The sequence below is a fragment of the Anomalospiza imberbis genome, chromosome Z (genome assembly GCF_031753505.1).
Source record: "Anomalospiza imberbis isolate Cuckoo-Finch-1a 21T00152 chromosome Z, ASM3175350v1, whole genome shotgun sequence".
NCBI classification, from domain to species: Eukaryota; Metazoa; Chordata; class Aves; order Passeriformes; family Viduidae; genus Anomalospiza; species Anomalospiza imberbis.
This window is the reverse complement of record NC_089721.1, coordinates 60,871,286-60,897,043: the sequence shown is the minus strand read 5'-3', so window position 1 is coordinate 60,897,043 and position 25,758 is coordinate 60,871,286. Positions and strand designations below refer to the sequence as shown.

The following is a 25,758-nucleotide window of genomic DNA, read 5'->3' as shown; positions in this document are numbered from 1 at the left end:
AAATGCTAAAAGGAATGAAGAGGAAGACTAGTCAAGAAGCATGAAGAGGAAGTGGAACAGGAGCAGAAGATGTGGAGGGAATTTATTTATGTTTCAAAATATAGCTTGAACTCATTTCAGTCTTCTGTATAATGAAAAAGTGTCATGTCAAATCTCAGTTTGATTAAAGCTCATTTTAGATGATCCTTTATGGATATCCTCAAACGTATGAATATCTAACTCTTATTTCAAATATACTGAATGAGAAACTTTACAGAGAAGTTAAAAGGATTACAGGAAGGAAATTAAATCCTCTGTGTGCACTGGCAGCTGTCTTGATATACAGGTGTTTGCTGCTGGCTGGAATGTACTTTCTGGCAGATCCCTGCAAGCCCCCTGCATAGCAGGGTCAGCATGCCTTGGAGTCTGCTAGAAGTCTTGGGAAAACAGACTGGATGTTTTGAGTTAAACATTGCCTTTTAAAATTCTCACCTTGAATTCAGCCCACAGTAGATGATGAACTGTCTTGTATGATAAGAGATTTGTAAATAGTAAGCACGATTCTTTCGTGACTGTATGAATTGAGAATAGAAATACTTTGTTCACTTTCATTCACTTGAAATAAAATTTTAAATGTTCCTGGATTTAATAATATACTTTTGCTGAAAAGGCTTAACAAAAGATAAAGTGTTTTTTTTTCCAAGTAGAATACACTCTTCATCTACAAGGAGTGAAAAAGAGCTGCAACTTAAGTCTTCGTGACACCAAAGTTATTTCACTCATTGTTTTAACCTTTCTTGTCTGAAACTGTACAGCAAATGTTTCACCCTACTTCCAGCTAAGAAGTTGTATGCAACTGCAAGTTGTATACAATTTCCAAATCAACCTTTTGTACTTAAATTATCCTTACCTTTCAAGTTAAATTGCAGGGAAATAGGAGGTACTGTTAGTGTGAAGTGAAATGAAACATCTGTTTTTCAGAAAAAATGCAGATAAATGTGAATATTCATGCATAGCATAAGTTTCCGTGAGATACAAGTTTCTGAACATTATGCTCTTGCTTCAACTGAATTTGTATTGTGAATGCATACTGTATTCAATGACCAGTATTTGAAAAGCAGAAGCACAGATTAGGTAAATAGGACTGGATCACTGCAGGTTATCTAGTCCAACCACCCTGCTAAAGCAGGGTCCCCTACCGCACATTACTCAGGAATATGTCCAGACAACTTTTGCATGTCTTGAGAAAAGGGCTCTGCAGCCTCTCCATACAACCTGTTCTAGTTCTCAGCCACCCACAGAGTAAAAAAGTTCTTCCTCATGTTTAGGTAGAACTTCCTGAATTCCGTGTTGCCTTTTATCAACTGGCAGACTCCTGTCTGTTGCTGGGCACCATGGAGAAGAGCCTGGCTCCATCCTCTTCACACCCTCCTTTCAGATACTTACAGACATTGATGAAGTCCCCTCTCAGCCATCTCTTCTTGAAGATGAACAGGCCCAGCTCCCTCAGCCTTTCCTAGTAGAAGAGATGCTTCAGTCCCCTCATCATCTTCGTTGCCCTCCCCTGGACCTGCTCCAGGAGCTCCATGTCTCTCTTGTCCTGAGGAGCCCAGAACTGGACACTGGACACACACTCTACATGTGCCTCACCAGGGCTGAGCAGAGGGACAGAATCACCTCCCTCAACCTACTGGCAATACTCTTCCTAATGCACCCCAGGATCCCATTGGCCTTCTTGGCCCCCAGGACACACTGCTGGCTCATGGACAGCTTGCTGTCCACCAAGACGTCCAGGTCCTTCTCCACAGAGCTGCTATCCAGCAGGTCACCCCCAGCTTGTGCTGGTGCCTGGGCTTGTTCCTCCCCAGGTGCAGGACCCTGAACTTGCCTCTGTTGAATTTGAGATGTTTCTTCTCTTCCCATCCCTCCAGCCTGTCAAGGTCCTTCTGAAGGGCTGCACATCTCTCTGGGGTATTTGCCACCTCCTCAGCTTTGTGTCATTTGGGAACTTGTTCATGGGAGGCCTTTGTGCCTTCATCCAAATCATTGGTGAATAAGTTAAACTTCTTTGGACCCAATGTTGACCCATCGGGGATGCTGCTATGAGCAGACCTCCAACTAGATAGACTTTACACTGCTGATTAAAACCCTCTGAGCTCTGCCTTTCTTTAAGTTCTCAGTCCACCTTCACCATCCACTCATCCAGCCTGTACTACCAGCTGATGTGGTGTGTGTGTTGTCTCCTTTGGTGTTTTCACTAGACATCAGCTATTTGATCATTTCCTACTTAGCTTATACACTGTGTTCTAGATAATGAGTAGTTCTGGTGGACAACATTTCTTTCTTCGCCCCTCATGTCATGCCCCTGCAGTATCTGAAGCATTTAAATTGTTTGTCTGGGAAACATTTTGTAAAAATTAATGGTTATTTTAATAAGTTTGTCAATTGTTAGAGGTCTTGACGGTTTATTAGCTTAGAATTAGTTGCTTGTATTCCAAATAATTGGTATTGCTGCAGAAAGGTACTGTAATTTTGTACCTGTGAAAAAATTTTCAACTGCCATAGCAATTATATATTTTTATACATTATGCAAGCAAATATAAAAATATGATCACATCTCTAAGTAATCTTTCTTTGTTCATGAATCCTCTTGCTTCTTTTCTTTTCTCTCCTTCTTTCCAGATCCTGGATATGAACATTTTAAGATGGCAGAAAAATCCCATGGTAATTGGATCAAACTGTATTTAGAGGGGAATAATTCAGAAATACTCTTAAATCTTGGCAAGAAGGTCCTGAAGCAATACTTGGAGGCCCTCAAGACTTTGAGTTCTTCATTAAGCAAACAAGTGGCACAATATGACATGTATTCGATGATGGTGGGGACTGTGATCATTATGGAGGTACGAAAATAGATTTTTCTGTGTAGAAGTTAAGTGCACAAAAGTAAAGTATCTTGGTGTTGGATATGTAATATATACACTTATTAGTCTTTAAAATTACTGAATATAGTTTCTTAGGGTTGGCTGACATTCTGCTTGCTTAAGATTAATACTCTTTTTAAAGTAAAATCTGGTCTTTAAAATGATTCAAGAGTGCTTTTGATATGAATTACTTATGTTTTAGTGTAGCTAGTTACAGTAGATATACAGATGTACTACAACTTCAATTACTCCCATATTAGTTAACCTTTTATTTTTTAGTAGATTTACTACATTAGGAAAAAAAAAAAGAGTCTGGCAAGTAAATCCCTAGCTGTTCCCCTTTATCTAACATTGAGTATAGCTGCTCCGAACAGGCACTGCCTTAAATGGAAAATTCTCACAGTTCCAAGAATTGTTCCTTGTACTGATAGATTTAGAACCCTGAAATAAATACTTGCTGTGGAGTTACCTCTTCATATCTCCTGTAGTTACAAGGATAAGATATACCATATCTGTTGTATTGTGTTTTTATATCTCTGTAACAGTTCTGTAATGGTTTGCCCCTTCACCCCCCATTTTCTCCCAATGGTTCTACCCCGAGTTTTCCCACCTTTCCCTCAATGCCAATTTCCCTGAAAATGCTGTCATTCCCCTGTCCCCTCCCTGGTGCCCTGTCCATCACTCGGCTCCTCATCCCACTCTCCCAGAATCTTCCACCTTGGGCATCAAATGAGTGGACGAGGGCCAGGGGTCCCTCCCTTATACTTCCCCCATTGGTTTGTGTGTCTGTCTGTCCCTCCGCCTTCCACTCCCCCGAATCCCATTGGTGAATGGGCGCTCCCTTCCCCCTGGTTACTGCCCCGGTATTTGAGCTGTTGGGAAATCCTTGAGGGTTTCGGCTGTTGGATACAATGGCATTTGGAGCTCCTCGGAGCTTGGATTAAACCTGAGACTGTTTCCCCAGCCTTGTCGGCTCCCTTATTACCTCCTCGGACGCCACCTCTCTGCCATGCAAGACAGACAGCATAGTGCTCTGTCTTAGCTGCTCCCCGAATCTTCTCGAGACACAGGGGAGTGTCCCTCGCTGCTGACCGTGCCTTGGCCAGGCAGGCGAAGCCAGGGAGCTTCAGGATGGGCACAGCGGCACATACCTTTAATTTTATGTGGATCTCTGCAACTGATGTTTTGGGGAAAATTCAAGTGCTGGGTCTCCTTTGTCCAGGCAGCGCTCTGTGCCTTATCTCCCATGCACTGCTCTCTGCATACAGAATGTTTCTGAAATTGCTGCTCAGTGGGGTTTGTGAGTCTGCTGATCACTTCACAGGAATGAGTTCCATAGTGCCCTTGGGTAGATGGGATAGTAGGTTATGTTCCTGTTCTACAGATAGAAGATCTGGTGGAGGTGGACAAAGTTCAGTGCAAAGCTGAAGGTGCATATCTTTTTTTTCCCTTTGTTTTCAGGACCTGTGCATTCAAGTTGTTGACAGTTACTTTAGATCTGAAGCCCTGGATTTTTTTTTTTTTTTTGACTGCAGTTGTAGATGTTTACTATTTCTGGAAAACAAATCTTAGGTGTTATGCACAATTAGTCTTCATCAAAGAAATATGCAGCTACTAACCACAGAAATTTTTGTTGAGAAGTGTATGCTCAGCATAGCTGTAAGACTCCAGCAAAATGGCTGGAGTTACTTCTTTTCTCCACTGCAATACTAAAGAAGCTGCAAGCTCTCCGAAATATTTTTGTCTTGGTATCGATTTTCCACCTTCACTGAATAAATAATAGTAGAGAAACTCAGATGTCTCTTCAGACTACACTATGCTATAAATGCCATTTATCCTATATTTCAGATGAAGAAAATACCTCTGAGATGTGAACTGATAACGGTGCATTTACTCAAAAGACCTAAATTTAGTTTGGTAGATACCTACAGTTTGAGCATTTTTCTGCCATGAGTGCTGTTTTAGTTTTAATTTAAGTGATGGGCTGAAATGTAAGACTTAAGCCTGTGTGCTACTCAAAACTGTGTATTTTCATAACCAAATGAAATATGCAGCAGCATATGAAGAAACAGCAGACTATTGAAAAGCTTTTTTTTTTTTTTTTTGTCTACTGTGTCTCACTGTAGTGTGGAGAAAATTTTAGGCACAGGTTTTTCACAAGTGACAGTGAAAAATTATAGGTTGACTGTGGTCTGATGTAGTTGTTTTTGTTTTGATTTGTTTTAATGTTGCCCTAGCACCAGCTGATTGAGGTCAGTCTAGTCTTAGCTCCATCTCTGCAGCTTGCAAACATTTTAGTGTGAGGCTGAAATTTCCCACTTCTTGGTAAAGGTTTGTATATGAGTAGCAGAAAGTTTCTTTATGTTGTTCATCTCTGCAGCCAGAGTTACGTAAGAGAAAACTTGGAATTCTGCTCCATCTATGTGCAGGTCAGAGCAAAATGAAAATAAAACCAATAAATTCAACTACAAAAGGAAAGATACATGAAGTAAATACTTGGAGAATTCATAAGCTAAAAATTCAGCATACACTTGTGTGATGGTATGAGAACTTCCTCTTGTTTGGGAAGCTATTTAGCTCAGCAGGATCTCATACATATGTATTTCTCGTACAGGAAATAAATTGCCTTTGACAGAGCATATTAACTTCAGACATTTACAGGTGACAAACAATGGGTCAAATTTGTTTGCTTAGGAACTATTTTGGTATTGGGAGTTCAAAATGTTTTACAAGGAATGAAGGTCATACATATCATTGGTTGCCACAGATGAGGAGGTATATGATGATTTATTAAACTTGGGAACTTGAGTGTTTAAGCCCTTAATAAATAAAAAGCCAATATTGGGTTCTGCCATTTATATGGTAATATCTGACCGGGAGAGAAGAAATCCAACATAATTCTTCACAGGTTTTTTGATAAAGTATGCATCTTAGCATAGTAACATGGATGGCAATAGCATGTTTTTTGTGTGAATTCTTCCTGTATGCTTTAGCTAACCCAAATTTTCAAAGTATTAATCCTCCTTTTTTTTCTAGGTTCTGATACTGCTTTTGCTCAGTATTCCCAAAGCCTTGAGCAGGCAGGCAGAATTTGAAGTGCCCCTCTCCCCTCCACTGTACTCTCTGCTGTTCTACTTGATGTGTCTGATGCTGTGTGCTGTTCATGTCATTGTATGCACATCAGCAGAAAGTTTGTGCTATTTCTGCAGTATGTCCTGGTTAACAGCAGTTGGAGTGATGGTGTTGATTTCTGCACTCATGTGTGGTATTTTATCTGCTATTGCAAAGATCTTTGAGAATTACAGACTTCCACCAAAGGTGAGAGCATTCATTAATTATGGTTCAAAATGTTTTATCTTTCATATACTGTGTTTCATATACAGTCTTCTATCTTTCATAATATTGTCAGTTAAAATTTTGTTTTCTCTATGTGTGCTTAAAGAAATTCTTATTTGTAATGCAATATGAATATGTGTTATTATTTAAAATTGTAAGTGGAATATATTGTTGTCCCTATGGCATGATACTGACCTGATGAAGATCTAAGGAAGTGCTTTTATTGACATGATTTGAAGAATTTTTTTAAGTACTGTACAGTATTTTTCGGTTGACTTTATGAGATCAGAAACAGTTATGCCTTGTACAAATCCTATGCTTTTACATAGTTAGGTTTCACAATTGCAATTAAAGCCAGATGTATAATACTTTACAACAATATGAATTGAACAAGGACAAGTGATGATACAACAGACAGTAATGTTGTAAGAAGAATATACTTTTCCAGTGTACCTTTTCTTGTATTGGTGTTATTAATGTTTGGGGTTTTTTTTAATAGTTTTGAAAGTGCAACTGAGTGAGATAATTTAATCTGTCTTTTCTACTTTTTAAGCTTAAGAAACAGAGTTTGTTAAAATCTTTGGAGTTCTTGAAGTGTTCTCAGTGTGAGGAGTTACCTTCTGTATGTTACTTGATGAGTTTTATTGTTGTGTTCAGTAGAATACAGGTAATTCCAAGGAAATAGAATTTGCAATGTCTTTTCTTCCACTGTGAAACTTAATGTACCAAGAGCTGTCAGTCACACCATAAAATCAGCTTCTAGCTGTTTTTTCTACTGCTTGTTAGTTATATTTTTCAAAGATCTCTGATGTTCAATAGCTTCACAGCTCATAGAACTCCATGTGAGGGTGCAGTCTCTGTGCAGTACAGTCCTTCATCAATCTATGTTTCGTAGAATCAAGCTTGGGGGTTTAGTACCTTTTTTTTAAGTGTCTGACAAAATATGGCAAGTACATTGCTTTTATGATATGACAACATGCTCTATGAAGGAAAAAAAAAGCAAACTGTCTGACTTGAAGAAACATTTTGTAACAGCTATATTTCTTACAATTCAGAAAATTTTTGCAGTCTGTGCAGATATGTGTTGTAATTCCTGAGTGTAGATTTAAATCTAAATTCTTTTAAGTAGGGTTGCCAGTTTATTTTATTCAAACTATACCAGATTGTAATTTTGTTTCCCTCCACTGGACCTGCTGAAGGAGCTCCATGTCTCTCTATGTATATAATTTCTGACTAGGTGTTTTTTTTCTTAGAAAAAGAAGAAAAATTTAACCTTGAAATAATTACTAATGCTCCAGTGTAGAAATCTCACGTGTACTTGGTGTGCAATGACAAACACAAATGATAAACTTGTTTTTCATCTGGTTACTAGTTTTTCTAACTTTAGTCAACAGTAGAAATCTAAATATGATGAATTTTGTAGACCTGCATAAAATTTACATACATGCCACTTCAGTAGGATGGAGAGCAATTACAACAGATGATACATTTCTTCTCCAGGTGGATAGTCTCAAAGAATCACAGAATGATAGCATGGTCTGGGTTGGGAGGGATATGAAAGACCATCCAGTTCCAAATCCCTTCCATGGACAGGGTCACCTTCCACTGGACCAGGCTACTCAGAGCTCTGTCTAGCCTGACCCTGATGGGACATCCACGGCTTCTCTGGGCAACCTGTTCTAGTATCCCACTACCCTCAGATCATCTGCTTCAAGTTGATAATACACAAATGAGATTTTCAGCAATGTTTTCCAGGTTTGTTTGTATGTTTGTTTTTCCAGGGCTGGGGCAGTTAGAAATAAAAAATACTGGATTCTCCATCCCAGGTTGGTCTGTGATCACATTGCTACCTGAGATATATCTGAAAATGTGGAAGCTTAAGTATATCTTATGAAGTTTAGGCAATAGTAATTCTGGTTGGGCAGACATGACTTTGTATTCACACCAGTAGAAATACATTTTTGTCATCCTGTCTTCACTCTTATTCCATAGGTGACTGAATTACTGGATGTATCTCATCGCATCAGTCAGAGAGGCTTTGCTGTCTCTGTTGAAGTTCCAAAGAAAGCTTGAAATATTTATTGGGTTTAGTTAGTATGTGCCTTCATTCTAGATAGGTGTAAAAGCAGTGACTTGGTTCTGAATGACAGTCTCAAGGCTGTTGTAGAATGATGTGGTGGGGTTTTTTTTGGGTCTGCTTAGACAAATACAGAGCCTGGAGAATGTGAAAGAAGCAGGGTATAAATCTGGTGCTGCTTGTAGTGCAGATGTGTTCCAAACATTCATTTCTGTTTTTCATCCCCTTTCCAGTAGAAAGCCTAGGCTTTGAGGAAGAAATAGGTTGTTTTTTTATGCTGTGTGTTGATCTCAAAGGGCCTTCTCTGTGAGTTGTGAGTATCACTTATGCTAAAATAGCTCTGAATCCAAGTGTTTTGTGACCTGTGCATCTGCACATTGCGAATCTACCTGTGGAGTCCTCTTCTGAAAGAATTCTGAAGCCCTCGTCTTCTGATGGTGGGAGTAGAATCCTGAATCTTGGCCTTTCTGGTTAAAAAAAAAGCTAAAAAGCCTTTTCTAAGCTCAAGCTATACGATAAAATGTAGGTATTTTAAAAGTAATTAAGATAAGCTCTCCTGTTAATGGCTTCAGAGCTTTTTTCCTTCAAATTGTTTCCGTTAACTTCTAAAGATTTCTCTGAAGTGCTTCTCATTTGTAATGCTTTTTTTTCCCCCCACTGTAGCTGAATATAGAAACTCATTACCAAGTTCATGAATTTTCTGAAGACCAGTGCAGGCAGTGTTAGCATCTGCTTCCTGATTGTTATTTATAGATTCTGATTGCTGTGTTTCTAGCAGAACCAGTCCCTTCTTTTAATGATACTTCAGGCTTTAAATAGTTCTGCAGACCTTTATGAATTCCAGAAAATCATTGAAAATTTAAACTTCTTGTTCATAGTTTCACTGTAATTGCTTGATAGTTGATTTAAGCATGGTATTTACTACTACTAATTGTGGGGGTTTTTTTGCCCTGTTTCTGATAGAAATAAAAACTGTTTTTTTGCAACTAGAATACAGAAGTTAAGGCTTGTCAAGTAGAGGTCTTGAGATTTTTCATTATGCAGAATCACAGTGGGTTTTTATCACATCTACAGAATATCCTTCTTTCAGTTTATTTTAAAGCACTTGTTCTTTTATCAGTATTTTTGATTTTCTTCTTTTTTTTGATATTCTTGATGAATTGAACAATGTTACATTTTTTTGCAATTGCACATAAAATATTTTGGCATCCGCTGACCTGGGGAGATAAAAGCTAATTGGGTGGTGTCTTTACCAGATAGCGTTCAAAAATTGTCCCAAACTGCTGTGAAAATGTAGGGGCAAGTGTGATCTGTAGTACTTTGTCATGGAAAAGTTACCATCATAGAGAATCATGGGTTCAGGGAGCTCAGGTATCAGAAGGGAACATAATGATAAGTGTTTAAATTGTGAGTGATGGTGATGTTAATAAAATGTTTCTCATCTGAAAAGTAGTTGCAGAATTTCTCAGGCATAAACTGTAGATGGTTAATCCCCCCCCCAAAAAAAGGATAATGGGAATAAGACTCAGAACACAGACTACAGGAGGCTTTATTTCAATGTGCAGAAATTTCAAAATTTAATGATCAAAGGTGCATGTACTCTGTCATTTATGTACTGACACTTTCTCAAGCTAGCAAGGTATGTTCAAAGACAGGGCAGAGAGGTCAGTTTCTGTATTGCTTAAATACTAGTGCTGATACATCAGTTTTTAAAGCCTTGGCTTGGGAGATGGTATGTTAACATCATTTGAAGCCTGGCATTTAAAGATTTCTAAACAAAAGCTTCTGTTTTAAGTTTTTTTGCCAAGATACCAAACAAACTGAGAGTCATGCAGGTTTTTTAATATCTGGAGTGTCTGCTGAGTTCCCTGAGGGCTGGAAATGTTCAGCAGCTGGAAAAACAGAACTGTGAATATCAGAGTAAGACCTACATTTCAATGCCTTTAAACCAAATCTAAAAACTAGGTACAATCCAAATAATCTAAGGTCAGTCTGTATATGACACCATACTCATGGCATTTGTAATAAGGCACAGTTAATATATAAGGGATTAGAAGTAAGTTTAGAAAACCTTGATGAAGGTATTTCTACAATTTCTTAAGATTATCAAGGCTCAGGAGATTATAATTTGCATCACAATTTTTAATTTTGCATAGTGATTTAACTCTGATCTGAAATGTGGTTTATCAGTAAATGTCATTGGATTTTAATCCTTTGGTGTAAATGTAGGAGTAATTTTTTTTCTCTTTTCACTGAAGTTATGAGAGACAAGCAGGCAAGAAATAGATATTTCTGACCCTGGGACATTTCACATTAATGCCATCATTTTAATGATGTTTTTGTGTGTTCCCCATTGATAATGCATCACTTCTTCAGTTTTCATATCAGTTGCTGACAGAAACCAGATACAAGAGACCAATCCTTCTATAGATTTTAAGTTATGTCTTACCAAGAACACACATTATATCATGGACTTGTTCATTCTCCTTTATTTAGGATCTCAGATTCTTTTGTCTCTGCAAGCAGATGGTGCTTACATGCTGATTTATTTAGTTAGCCAAGAACTTTAAGGTCAGCATGATAGAATTATTGGAATTTAAACTTGCTGAAGATCTATCATGTACTGTTCTTGTCCCAGCTTTGTGAATTTCATGCTCTTTGGTCTTTGCAGAGACTACTTTGTCCTTTTGTTCCAAATACCATCTTATGGTATTTGCTTTTCAGAACAGAGTACTAAACAAACCTGGAGTGGTCTTTAGAACACCAAAGAAATTTCAAGTGCTAGTAAATTTAGATTGAACCTTGGGTTTTTTTCTGATTATTGGTATTTTCCCCCCCATTATTGTTGTGTGTAACCTCATGGGGACTTTTTTGGTTGTGTGGGGTTTGTTTATGTGTTTGTTCAGGTTGTTTGTTGTGTTGGGTTTTTTTAAGTGAAATTACTTTGATGTAATGTATTCTTTAACAACACAAGAAATGAAGAAGAAGGGAATAGGTCATCATTGTAATTATAGCTCCTGCAGTCTTTCACGTACATCTCATTACTTTTCGATTTTGCGAAAGTTTTTTTTCCCTAAAGCAAAATTCCTAATAATTTTAATTATCTTTTTGCGTCATGTGTTTGTTGTCTTCTCTGTGTTACATTGTCTTGCTTATTGAACAAAAGTATATGTGCTGCTGTCAGGAAGTCATAAACACAAGTGATACTTGCATTTAAGATGCTCAGAGATACTTGTATTGTTTATACCTGCTTTCTTGTTATCTACTCAAAGGTCAGTTTGGTTTGATTTTCTATTAACATGACTTAAACCATGTAGGAATTGTAGTACACTGTGCATTTTTTAATTTAGTAGGTTCTCTGTGAAATTTATCCCTGTGAATATTCAAGATTTTTTAAAAAGTTTGTTCATAGGTCAAATGTAGGAGGATGATGTAGTTAAAATATGCAGTTAAATAAATGAATGTGAAAGTAGTTTCAGAGATCTTTGTTCTCAAGTAAAAATGGCATGCAGTAACTTCAATCTGGCTTTTAAATTTTTGTTTCATTAGGTGCTTAAAATACATTTTAAGAGATTCTCCATAATACTCTGTAATAGTGCAAAATGAGATTAAATAAAATAGTAATGTATGACAGTGTATTGACAGTGTCTTTCCCAAAATTCTTCACAAGCATGTATGTTAACCTCTTTGTTAAGGCCTGTTAGGAAGCTCCTGGTTGTTCCAGTGTCCTTTGGTTCTTGCTTTTACTTGCTCTGGTCTCAAGTTTGACATGCAGGCTTGTCCCCAGCTACTTGAAGTAGCATCTTGAAACACTCACAGGCAGGACAGGGTGTGGGGCTGAAGAAAAGATAGGAGGGGATTTAGTAAGACAGGATAGACTACAGTCGCAGGACTCAGAGATGTGCACTGACTCCTGTTTATATGTAACTGAATGTATCTTACATGTAACTGAATCCTTTCTCCTTTCCTCTCTTACTTTGCCCCTGCTTCCAGCATGTTCCTCACCACCCCCTCTTCCCCACCCTTGACACTTTATTGAAACTCTCTTTAATGAGTTGGTACAGATCCACAGGCGCTATCAGATGTCTGTGATGCCCGTGTACTGTCACTTTTCCCTTATTTGTTACAGAGTCCAGACTGACACTCTTCAGGGCTATGCCTATGATTTCCTACTGGCCTGTCAATTAATGGCTGAAGAGTTTTGGTCATCTTTATGATCTTCCTTAGTGCATACTTACCACATTTGTGTCTCTCTGTGGTCTTTTTATGGCTTTCTTTGTGTGCTGAAATGGTTCTTTATCTGATAACATCAATAAACTGGGTACTCTCAATTTCCTCATGCCCTTATGTTTTCTCTTTAGCCCTATTGTTGAAGGTAGTAATGGTAAGGCAACTTCAATTAGCTGCTGAGAACAGGAAATTGAGCTAATGAAGGCATTAGACAAAAAATATTGTGGTTTTAGATAAGCACAGTTTGTAAAGTAAATGATGGATGGGTAACAGTTTAAAGTAGTTTTTATGGTGAAAGACGGATTTCAAGCTAAGCAAGGTTAAGGGGTGCCATCAGGCAATAACTTGAGTAGTGAAGGTTGTCACTGTATTGAGTTGAAGATGTCACAGATTTCAACTACTAGAGAATTACTTATTATCTATCTCTCAAGATTTTTGCCAGATTTCTATTTTTACTTCTACAAATATGCAACAGGGAATGAACTTCTTTTGAACCTTCTGTTACAGGGTGGTGGGGAATCTTAATCTATACAGTTGTGATGATTATTCATAGAGAAGTTTTATTCCTCGAACAGAATGCAGTTTTAAAAATTATTACTATGTTGTAAAGCTGAGTATGCTTCACTGAAATTCTGAGATTTCTAAAGATAGAAATAAGTTATCCTGCTATTTATTTGATTTTCATTGCTGTAAATTGCTGTAAGCACACTGTGAATACTTAAATGTGAAAGTTGTTGGTTTTGTTTTTTTTTTTTTTTTTTTTTTTTTAACAGAATCCTGTTGTGTCCAGTTATAACTGGTCAGAAATAGATGTCCTGATTCTGACTGGAACTATTGGCCATGTTTTGAGTTTGGGGGCAAGCAGTTTTATAGAAGAGGAACATCAAACCTGGTATTTTCTTATCAATACACTTTGTTTGGTGCTGTGTCAGGAACTTTGTAGAAATAATTTTCTTCTGAAAGAATGTGACCCTCAACATAGCACCAATGTGAAACAAAATTTTGATGGTATTGGAGAATCCTCTGAGTGCAAGAATATAGACATTCCAGCAGCAAGTAGTTCAAAACTGGGCAAGGCCAGCTCTTCATCTGATTTCATAAAAGGATCAGATAAGTGGATAAGCTTAGCAACTCCATGGATCATTCTTATCTGCTGTCGGCTGCTTCGATCCTTGAATCAGACAGGTGTTCAGTGGGCTCATCGGCCAGACTTTGGACACTGGTTGACAAGGTGGGTAACTGATTTCCTGTCACTCTTTCTGCCTTATTTAAAAATTAATGTGTGTTTAATTTGGTGAAATATGTATTTTTCTATACAGTCTCTGATCAGAAAGTGCTGCAAACATGCAAAGCAGATAAACGATAACATGACATAAGGAATTTTTAATTTCTGTTTCATGCAGGAGTAATTCCTTGTGTACTATCAATAGTTTATAATCTTTGCCCTGCACCATGAGTTATCTAATTAATGCTAATTATACATGATAGGTTTATCAGAAGCAAAAAGTAAGTATTTTCCATGTGTAAGTCAACAGTGTCTGGTTTGAGAAATTAAAAATCCCTTGATAGAATTAAACTTTTGAAATGAGGGCAGGAAGGTTCTGCATAATTCCAAACTTTATGAAGTCACAAGAGAAGATGCCACACATAGAATTCTTCATTGTCTATCGCATGCTTATAATGTGTGGGTGAAAAGCTGAAGGAATTTATTGAGTGTAATATGATAAACAAGAAAGGGAATTTTTTATAACTGAAAGTACAGCAGAGAAGAGCTGCTGCTTTTTCTAATACCTTTCAGTGTTTTTAAGAACTACAGTTTAGTAACAATAATTTCAGTGATACTTGAACTGTCTCATGTACTTCAGTTAGTGGATGGAGATGCAATACTTTTTGACTGTTTGGTCAATGTTTTGCAAACAGCCGATGAAGAGGCTCTGCTGTGTAAGATAAAGAGATTTCTTGCTAGTATTTTACAACACATGGATGAAATGTCATTCATCATTCATTAAAGATTACATGAGCAAATGGACTAATATGAGACTTGTTATTTATTGGCAGCCTCACGGATGAAATGCTAATTGCAGTGACAGGCATGAGTGCTAAAAGACATGAGTTATGAGGGAATTTATTGCATAATAGTGGTTATTCTATACCAGAGTTTTCACCGTGCATTTCTGCTCTTGAGGTGAGGAAATGAGGAAAAAATGTCATATTTCCTACATCAAGTCCATATGATAGATAACTCACGCCTTCATTATGAGCTAAGCCAATGTGTGAGCTGGATGAAGTGTGATTTGGTGTGACTGTGAGGATTTTTACAATTAATCCTGAGCATCTGCAGAAGATTTATTTGCCCGGTAATATCCTGAGCCAGATTTTTTTCTTCAGACTGTCAGTCCTTTTCCTTAGAGTGTGCTGGTGCCACAAGGCCATGAGACAAAGATCTGATACTCCTGCAGCTGAAAAATTTGGTTTGTTTCACATACATGCTTTTACTCATGTGGTCTGCCAGAGATGTTTATTTACTCTTGGAAATGTTACCAGACTTCTAAAAATTGTGTGTGCATGCGTGGACTTAACTTTCAAAGATCCTGTCTTGCTTTAGTATGCTCCCACCTCTGATTTCTTGGTGCTAAGTATGCCTGGAAAGCAGCAAAACCTTTTGTAGCCTTGGCCTGTGGAGGTCTCAAGGGGATAACATAGATGGAGTGTAGACTGCTGATAGAGCAGGTGCTTCCTAATTTATAACAAAAGTGGGAAATCCTATATGCCCAGCTCTAACACTAGTTGCCTGTCAAGAACTTCCAAGCAACCTACTCTGGTAAACCCAAGTCTTTTTACATCTGTTCTGATTTACTCTGGGTTGGTGGATTTTTTGTTTTGTGTTTTTTTTTTTTGTTTTGTTTTGTTTTTGTTTTTGTTTTTGTGGGATTTTTTGTGTTTGTTTTTTTTTTTTTTCTTGAGGAAGGAGAGGGGAGAAGGGAGAGAAGATTCTATTTTTGTGTTCGGTTTTTGTCCCTGTGAATTAGAATTCACATGAATTTGAATCTGTCCATATCTTTCTCTGTATTGGGTTACCCCTAACTGGAGCCATGGTTGAACCCAGGGTGAGAAATAATCTTCCTCCATCTTCTGGTAGGGTTCTGCATATGCAGCTCCACATACTCTTGGTTGTCTTTGCTATGAGGGCATGTTGCGTGCTTATTGTTGAGTCAGAGTCCACCCAGGCGTTTAGAGTCACCTCTGAGAAGATGGTCAACCCTCAGTCTGTCCCGATATTTGTAGCTATTTCTTCCAAGGTGCAGTATTTTCCTCTTGTGCTCATTGAACTTTATAAGATCTCTAGTGGGCAATTTCTCCAGGCTGTCAAGGGGCCTTTGAGTGTCAGCAGACCCACCAACTGTATCAACCACCCCTCCCAGCTATGTATTATGTCCAGACTTGCTGAAGGGGCACTGCCCCATCACCCAGGTCCTTAGTGAAGACATTAAACAGTATGGGCCCCGGTGGGGGCCAACGCCCAAATCCTAGGGTTGACAGATAGTGACTGCCCTCCAGGTGGAATTTGTGCTACTAGTGGCAACTCTGTGAATCCAGCATTTGAGTACTTTTTAGTCCACCTGACTGTCCACTTCTATAGCACGAGATTGCCTATGGGAATGTTATGGGAGCTGGTGGCAAAAACCTTGTTAAAGCACAGATAAACAACAATGCCTTTTTTGTGCTCTTCCACTGAGCTTGTCTCATCACAAAAATCTTTCAGGCTGATAAAGTATTCTCCTTCAAAAAGCCATCACAACCCTATTATTAAAAGTGTCTGCCTTCCTCTTCAGTAAGGCTGAAGTACAGCAGCTAGATAGCAAAACATAGTATCAGAATTTTACAGGTTAATTTCTTCCTCAAATTATGACCTCACATTGAGTGTATTTGCTTAGGTCTTGAAGCAAGTAGAAGAGAAAAGATTCTACATCTGTAGTCTTAGGCTATGTCTGATTGGCTAAAATTCTATATTTTGCCATACAAGGCAAGGAACTTGCTCTCCTTCTCCTCACCTCACTGGCCTGTATTTTACTTGTTCCTGTGTAAGTATGGTGAGCTACTACATCACTGAGTAGACGTGTCTGGAAAAATAACTCAAGATGGCATGGGAAACTCTTGGCTTTCAGTTGGATCTCTTCTCACTCTGATTTACCATCAGACTTGGCAGGCAGTTGGTGGGCTGGCTTAGTAACAGGAATGCAGGAAGGGAAGTGTATACAAGTCAGCACTGCTGTTGTTGAAATTACTGTATGAAGAGAACATGGTGGAGGTGTCTGCATCTTTTCAAGTGCTGCAGACAAACAGTTTTTTTCTTTCTGATGTTGTCAAGTATTCCTTACAAAAACCCACTTGCCTTTCAAATCTAATTGGGAAAGAAGCAATGATTACCTGCCTTGTACTGTGGGAGGTTAAAAAACTTATGCAACAGTCCAGAGTGTTGTGCCATGGCAGGCTAAGAGGATATGTGATTAGGACTGTCACTGTCACAGTTCTGCCTTCTCCCTTTCATTGGTGCAACTACTTCTGCTGTGTTTAGGGACCAAGTGAAAGAGCAGAGCCATAGCAGCCCTGGCACATCCTGATTTAAAACAATGGAGCAATTTTCAGCCTAACAGGAGAATATTATGTATGTGTCCATGGTGACATAAAGTTCAGTTGCAATATAAAGTTAAAAGATTAGTAGTATTTGAAGTATGACAATTTTGGATTTGAATAATAGGATGTAGTTGAGTGTATGACTCTTTTATGGCTCACTGAACAAGTTTCAGAAAGGTTAGTCAATGATGCAGTTAAATCTTTACACATCCTGTGGTCTGTAAAGTGTCTGGGAATTCCTGTTTGGCCAGCATGCTTGCATTTTCTTTGGTCAGGAGTTTTAACATCTTTGTTTCTTCTCTTTCACGTGATATTAGGGTACTAGAGATGTCTGTTTCCTAGTGATTTGATCAGTATTGAGATGATGTGTTTTCCTTAGAGTATGAATTAAAAGTTAGTGATAAACGGAGTTGCTTAAAGCACTTATTCTTCTTCCCAAAATGCATCACTCGTCTATAAGGTTGATTGTTATTCTATTTTTAGTATTAGTTTAATTGGTGTAGTTACATCTTAATAGCATGTTTTTTACTAGTAGGAATTAGGAACCTTACTTAGATCATGTGTGTTGTTGTTAGCTTGAGTTTGGGCTACTCAGGCTTTTTCTAGCCAGCTTTCTAATTTTTTTTGCTCCCCTGTATTGATCTTCTGGACATCTGTGCTCATGCTCAGACTAGGATTTTGCTTAACTAGACAGTGCTTAAGGGGCTCAGCATTTAAAACAGAGAGACTGTTGTCCGGATTTTCCTGTTTGATGTAAGCATCAAAACACAGAAAATCAATCTACCTATAGTGTGTTGAATTTGGCTACCGGGAAAGCATTCAGCAGTGCTGAAATAAGGAAAATGTTCTTTGTTATTTGCAGACAGACTGTGAAACCTGAAAAAGATTTTGATGGGAAAAAGAGCAAAAGAAAATCAGGCAGTAGATGAAATGGAAGAAAACATGCAATCTAAATCTGACTGGAAGTCAGGTTTTCTTTCTGATTGGTTGGTATTCAGTTAGCTTTATTTGGCTGTTAATCTTGGTCAGTGCTCGTACTTGAAAGGTGTCAGAGATGCTACATGGCAGTGTTAGCTTGCAGAGAAGCATCAGCATGGGAAGATGATAACATTTTCTTTAAATAATGTACTTAACCATCCCCAAATGCCCTTCCACTCAAAGCTAGCAGACCTTGTGACTTCTGTGTATTCGGTTGTAAAATGAAAGAAACAATTAAAAAGGACCTTAACCACTTAAGTTATTAATCATACACATTTATAATTTGTTTCACTCTACTTGTATTTGCAGTAATAAGGTGAGATCCAAGCAGTGGAAGAAAATGTCTTCAACCTTCATTCTATTACCAGAAGTATGTGTGTAGACCTAACAAGCTGTTACAGTAGGAAGATAGAGCCAAAGTCCTCTTTTTTCCTTCCCTTTTAACCAGATTTTCTCTCAGGGAGCTATTGGTTCTTCACTTTCAGTTTTGTGGTTTGTGCAAAACACAGGACATGGCAGCTGAGATCAGAGTAGCTTGTTTGTGCTTGTATTTCTGAGCAGACTATCAAAACCATTTAGAACTTAGCTAAATGATTGGACTCTGTGTTAAACAGCTACCATCTCCCTTTAAAATATATGCTAATTACATATCTTTTAGCTGCCTAACTGTAAGAACCTTGGCTGGAAAACCTTGAAGCTGTAGGTGATTTGTGCTGACTTGACTTTGCTGGCTGTAAATCCTTTCCTTGTTTCTTCAGCAAATGCTGTGAAACACACGGGTAGGGTTTTTTCCAACAGATTTATATGATTCAAAAAAATTCCAAACAAGAGATCACAGAAGACTGTTACAAGAAGACCTGGACACGAGATGTATGTTAATCCCTGTGCTAGCAGTCAAGAATGTAAACTCAGTGTATGTTGAGTTTTTTTAGATAAAGAGACAAGGATGATGATGAGGTGTGCTGTTATTGATCCCTGATTTGTCTTGCTCTCATACAATGACTGGCCAAGGAGAATATGACCGGAATGCTTAGAGTTTTCTGTAAGTGCTCATTTGAAAGGTTTAGTGGCTACTAAATTAATTTGTTATATTTTGATCATAAAGAAGGTGTTGCTTATGTTATCTTCATAGGTTGCTGCAGAAGTCCACTGTTTCTGTTCTCTCCATGTGTAGAGGAAGAATAATTGGGAGGAGAAACATCTACGTTTTCTGTAAACTACACTTTCTGTCTCATAGTATTCTAGGTCTTACGCTTCTCATTTTTCTCCACTGGGTTTCAGAGAACAGTGCATCTCTTGGGAATTTTGTTAAGGTGTACGAGCTCCTTGATTGGGTCCTGAATGCAGAACTAACAGGACTATTTTTCTGCCCTACAACCTTTCCTCCATGACTTTTAAGGCACAACACTTGGAACAGCTATTGGTCAAGCTCCTGATAAGTGTAACTCCTGATATTCCCAAGTGTATACTAGGGAATAGGAAAGTAAACCTGTTTCTGAAGTACAATAACTTTTATTAAATCAGAGATAACACTGGAGTTTCATAAGTGTGGTTGAATTCAATGCAGGTAATAACCCAGGCACACTGTTAGTTTCCCGAAGTTAGTGATATTTTGTCATGGGATTTTGAGTTGTGGAAAACAGAAGATGGAGCCCTTAGCTCTCAAATTCTACATGTTGTTCTTAACTGAAGGCAAATTTAACAAAACTAGTGGTTTTATATTATTTGGGATACTGGAAATATTTTCAGTAGGCATGGCTTGGCAATTCTTGGACTACAGCAGGATTTCTGAAACTACATGTTAGGGGGTGGGTGCACATCTTTGCCTTACCCTGTTACATTTTGCAGTGCTGGTTCCTCCTACTGAAGATTTAAATATGTAACACTGGTAACATGCTCAATGGAATGCCCTTGTTTCTGGAATGAGTGTTACCTATTTAAGATGCAGGGGAGCAAACAAACAAACTGTATCTGTGATCTTCTCTACCAGTTATGCAAATTTTCTGTCTCTTGTATGTATTGACAGAATACATGGTTCTATAGTTGATTAAGGGAATCATATTGTGCTAATGAGTTTGTGTGTGTGTTTTAAACTATGTAAGTATATTTTCGATCATTTTGGGTGGGTAAAGTGTTCTATAGGTGGTAGGATAGGTAATGTATCTAAAATTAAACAAATACATATGTAGTTATTTCAAAAGACAGTTCTAATCCTGTAATGCAAAAATCTTTTGTGTAATGCTAGGAAATAAAATACTGTAGTATAAGAAAAACACACTTTTTTCAAAATGCATAAATAACAAAACTCTAGTTTAAAAGCAGTAGACCCTTTTCTGTTATGCAATATGCAGCTCAGTTTTTATATGATTAACAGAATAACTAGCATATAGTGGAACACAATAATTACACTTTTAATATGCATGCTTGAATAGAAAACCTCATTAATAAAACTGCTTTTCTAAAAATACTAAAATATTTTACCATACCTCTTGGAAAGTTCATAACAGACACCACTGCAGTGATTAATTTAGTGCTGCATTAATTAATACAGTTTGTTTAATACAGTGCTGTAGCTAAGGCTTTATCAAGTGTGTTTAGCACTAATTACTGTTTTTAAAAAGGTTTTTATTTTTTTTTTTTCCCAGCTCTGAACATAAATCTGAACTCTCCTTCTTGGCTGCAGTCTCCCTTCTTATGATCTTCTTTCTGGTTCAAAGAAGATGCTCCCTGGTTTCAAAAATTGCTATGGCACTCGGGCTCCTGGGAGTCTACAGTTACCGGGCAGCTATTGGAAATGTCACATTTCCATGGCAATATGGTGGCAAAGATATTTCAAAGTAAGTTCATCAGCAGATAAGTAACTAGCAAGGTGTTGAACACTTTGGCTATCAGGGGATGAGTTGGATAGGATATTCTAGCTTGGAATTACATTCTTACAAATAGAATTGTACTTTGTAGGTAACCAGCACTGAATTTGTGTGATGTGTGCTTGATTTTAAGCCACATGAAGTGTCTTTTCACTGTGACAAATGAGAAGCCAGTCAGATAAAAAATAATATAAGGAAAATCTAGTAGTTATACTCTATATCTTTTGATACAAAAAACTCCAAATGCACCATCTCTTGTTTTTAAATGGATTTGCCACATCTAGCAGAGCACAAGCCAAGCTCATTTAGCTACTTCTTAGTTTCAAAAGTGCTTAGTAGTTCAGAGAGCTGCTTTTCCATACCTTGCTTTTGCAGTTGAGTGTTCTATAACATGGGCTTTCAATAAAGGTAAATCATGCTTGACCAACCTGACTGCTTCTACAATGAAACAAATACAGGGATGAATAAGGGGTGAGCAGTGAATGTTGTCACCCTGATTTTAGCAAGGATTTCAACTCTCTCTCTCACAATACCCTCACAGACAAACTTAAGAAGTGTGGACTGGATGAGTGGACACTTAGTTCTTGGCTGAATGGCACATCTGTGCAGCCCTTAAAAGGCTCAAGAGTTGGGCAGAGAAAGGGGGTGGCCTGATGTAAAATAGCTCTGCAGAGAAGCACCTGAGGGTCCTGATAGACAGCAAGCTGTCCATGAGCCAGCAGTGTGTCCTGGGGGCCAAGAAGGCCAGTGGGATTAGGAAGAGCATTGCCTGCAGGTCGAGGGAGGTGATCCTGTCCCTATGCTCAACTCTGGTGAGGCACATCTGGAGTTCTTGTGTCCAGTTCTGGGCTCCTCAGGACAAGAGACACATGGAGGTCCTACAGTGAGTTGAGAGGTGGACTCTGAAAGAGGTTAGGAGACTGGAGCTTCTCTTCAGTGAGGAAAGGCTTTGGTAGCTGGGCTTGTTCAGCCTTAAGGAGAGAATGACTGAGAGACAACCTCAGCAATGTCTCTGAAAGAGGTGTCAGAGAGTGGATCCAGGCTCTTCTTGGTGGTGCCAAGCAGCAGGGCAAGAGGCAATGGGCAGAAACTGATGTGCAGGAAGTTCAACTTGAATTTGAGGAAGTTCCTTACTGTGAGGGTGACCAGACACTGCAACAGGTTGCATGGAGATGTTGTGGAGTCTCCCTCACAGGAGAGATATTCAAGAACCATCTGGACACAATCCTGTGCAATGTGCTCTAGGATGACCCCATTTGAGCTTTGAGCAAAAGATTGGATCAGATGACTTGCTTTAGCCATTTCAGTCCTAGTTTCTCAGACCTTGCACTTTTAGAATAGCAGGTCACAGTTTTTAAGCTTACTGATCCTTGTCAACTTTTTTGGACAACATGCTGTGTTTCTTCCAGAAGCTGGAAATTAAGAGGCAACAGAATTTATAAGTGGTTTGAAGATGATGTAAGTGCTAATTACACTTACAACTTAAAACTTACTTTTTTTTTTTTTTGTAAAGGAATTGCTTAGGGATTTCAAAAATACTGGCCTTGGATTTAACCTGTTCAGCAGAACTGGTTGGTCTTGACCTCTCTTGAAAGGCTCTAAAGTAGGTATTAGTAAGTAACTAATCTTTCTGGTTTATTTATTTATTAACTTTTTTTCAATTTTATTTTCTCTTTAGGGGGATTACTGAAGCTCGTTTTGTTTATGTCTTTGTTCTTGGCATAGTCTTCACTGGCACTAAAGACTTACTAAAGTCACAGGTTATTTCTGCAGACTCCAACACGAAGAGCACAGGATTATGGGAAGTATATAGTGGATTGGTTCTACTAGCAGCTCTTCTATTTAGACCTCACAATTTACCAGTCTTGATGTTTTGTCTGCTGATTCAGACAATGATGACAAAATATATTTGGATACCTTTGAAATTTGATGCAGCACAGATTACTATCATGCACTACTGGTTTGGCCAAGCTTTCTTCTATTTTCAGGTAAGCTGAATACTCTCTCTGCTGCAGAGGTGGGAAATGAAATAGTTTTTCAAAGGAATATTGTCCATTGTGAATAAAAGGCTAACTAAATATTACAGTGGAAGAGTTTATTCAGTTCTCAGAAGGATTTAGTTTCTAAATGCTTTAATAATGTTTAGTTTTCAGAATCAGGGAAAGATGCATACCTTAGTGTCTTATCCTCAATGCAGATTTCCAAAAGTGTTACAAAGTTGTGAGACCTATACCAGGATGATTTTGGTCTGTTAATGGGCCTCATAAGTACTTTGCAGGTGATAATTACTTAAAAAATTTCATCTGAGTTGATGAATACCAGTAAAAGGTGGCTTTTGTCACTGGTTATTGAGAACTACGGTAGGTCTATATACTGTTTAAGACTGAAACAAAGTGCTGTGGCATGTAATATCTCTTATGAGAACCAGAACTAATTTTTTTCTTATTATATCAAATGATACTTTCTTTCCTGAGGAGCCTTACTAACTTCAATAACCTAGTTCTCTGCATTGCAAATAAGGTTGCAGTTCCACAAAAACTTTGCTTTGCACTGAAGCTGGAGAGGATCTTTCTACTTCTGGTATTGTTGGAACCTTAACATAGCAGGCTGTCTAAAGTGAGCATTTGTTATCCTGGGAATCAGGTTTAAGAGGTGGCGTTTGCAAAAATTTAATGTCAGACGTCAGTTGACTACCTCTGAGCCATGGCTGGGGATGTTGAAACTCGGTCAAGCTTAGGGTACTGTAACTGCAGATTGAGGGTTGGCTTGATTGAGAGTAGTATATGTAGATAGGGAATTGGTCATGCAGGTAAGATCATCATGATTCATCCCTTCCTACCCACTTTTCCTGTTTAGAGGGCATAGCATGTCTTGGTTGAGTGGCTTTTGCTTGTTTTGAATGTTCCTGTTCAGGCAGTCAGCTTTGATTACAGCCTTCTGAGAGCATCCTTTAGACCAGCTGGCAAAATGCTGAAGACAGAGCCATCTCTATACTGAGGTTATGGTGAGGAGGTTGGCACAAAAATCCTAGTGGAAAAGAGACTAAAAAAAGAATGGTTCAGATTTTTTCATAAAGCAGCAAATGGTTCATAAATGTTTTCAATGTTGTTGAATTCTTGGTACACTTGGCTGAGAATATCACAGGACCATGAAATTACAGGAGAGTTGAAGCTGCAAGATGCCTCTGGAGACCATTTAGTCCAACCTGACCCTGACATGAATCAGCAGGTCAAACAGACCAGGTTGGTCTAAACAGTGTCCGTTCCCTATTTTAAATACCCAAAAGGGTGAAGACTCTGCAAGCTCTCTGGGTAGTTGGTCCAGAGCTTGACCACCCTAGCTAATAAAAAAAGCTTTTTCTGATTTTAATCAGAACTTCTTGTATTTCTGTTTCTGTGTATTGCTTTTCATCCCTTTGGTAGTCACTGTTGGGTGACTGAGAGTCACAGTCTGGCTACATTTCCTGTACTTCCTCTCATCGGGTACATTTCTGTCATACACATTGTTATGATCCCTGCTGAGCTTTCTCCTCTTGTGAGTAAAAAGACCCAGGGAGTTGCTTGTATGACATGTGCTTTGTTCCTGCCATCATCTATGGTTGCTTCAGTGGACTTTTTCTGGCACACCCATGGCTTTTCTGTGTTGGCAAGCCCAGAACTGGACCCAGGCACCCAAATGTGGGTCTCACCACTGCTTATTAGAGAGAATGGAGATCTCCCTTATATAGCTAGGGAGGCCCTTAATGGAGTCCTGGATGCTGTTGGTCTTTGCACAAAAAGGACAATGGCTGGCTGATCTCTTCCAAACTGCTTTCCATATGGTTAGTTCCCAGTGTCACCAAAGGTATGATTTTATTCCTCCCCAGGTGCTAGATTTGACATTTCCCTTTGGTGAACTTGCTGAATTTCTTGTCATTTCATTCCTTCAGCCTATTGAGGTGCCTCTGATGGCACCTCTGATAGCAGCTAACCCATGTGCTGTATCTGCCACTCTCCTAGTTCTGTATTGTGTGCAGACTTCCTGAGAGAGCTCTCTGTCCCACTGCCCAGGTCATTGGTAAAGATATTAAACAGTATCAGCCCCAGTGTCAATCCTTGTGGTTGATCACTAGTGATTGGCCTTCTGATGGACTTCAAGCTGCTGATGAACTTCAAGTTCCCTGTGAACTCAACATTTGAGCAGTTTCCAGTCCACATGAGTGTCCAGGTTCCTAGCCTGGACTGCATTCATTTGTTTGTCTGAGGAGATTGCTAAAAGTGCTCATGAGGTGAATGTGCCTTAGATAAATGTAGGCCATGTATCTTCAGCCAGTATGGCATGATGTAAAAGAAAACAAAAGCTTCTTAAAGTAATAGTTTGTTTTGGAAATTTAATATGGCAGATTAAATGTTGTGTCTTTTCTACTCTGAATGATGCCAAAAATTTGGGACTAACTTTTCTGGAGGGATTTATCAGCTTTGAAGCAGCTATAAACATCTTCCAGAAATAAGCTGCTAGAGTTATCAAGAGCTTGATGCATCTTTCAGTTTTACTGTGCTGTGTCAAAGGGTTTTTTTCTACACCAATAAAAACATGTTTATGCAAGACCAATAGAAGATAACAGGATCTGGTAACATCTGTTTCAGCTTTCTAGAGGTCTTAAACTGGTGTTATGAAAAATGAAAAAAAAGACTGCTCTTTTTCATTATGAATGTTTTGCAGTTTCAACTACCCTTGCAATTGAGGATTTTTTTTG

General features: G+C 38.4%; 1 protein-coding gene across 7 annotated transcripts in view; it reads left to right on the top strand.

Moving 5' to 3' along the window:
- Window positions 1-25,758, top strand: part of PIGG (phosphatidylinositol glycan anchor biosynthesis class G (EMM blood group)) — an 80,021-nt gene that overhangs the window by 17,045 nt on the left and 37,218 nt on the right. For 3 of the 7 annotated variants that reach the window (XM_068176288.1, XM_068176287.1, XM_068176289.1), the window contains exons 7-11: window positions 2,662-2,879; window positions 5,937-6,218; window positions 13,317-13,774; window positions 20,802-20,993; window positions 22,702-23,011. In XM_068176288.1, the coding sequence (XP_068032389.1) occupies window positions 2,662-2,879; window positions 5,937-6,218; window positions 13,317-13,774; window positions 20,802-20,993; window positions 22,702-23,011 (1,460 nt within the window). Of the gene's footprint in view, window positions 1-2,661; window positions 2,880-5,936; window positions 6,219-13,316; window positions 13,775-20,801; window positions 20,994-22,701; window positions 23,012-23,220; window positions 23,287-25,758 lie in introns of those variants that run through there. The other 4 variants (XM_068176290.1, XR_010994418.1, XM_068176293.1 and 1 more) reach the window with 4 other exon arrangements.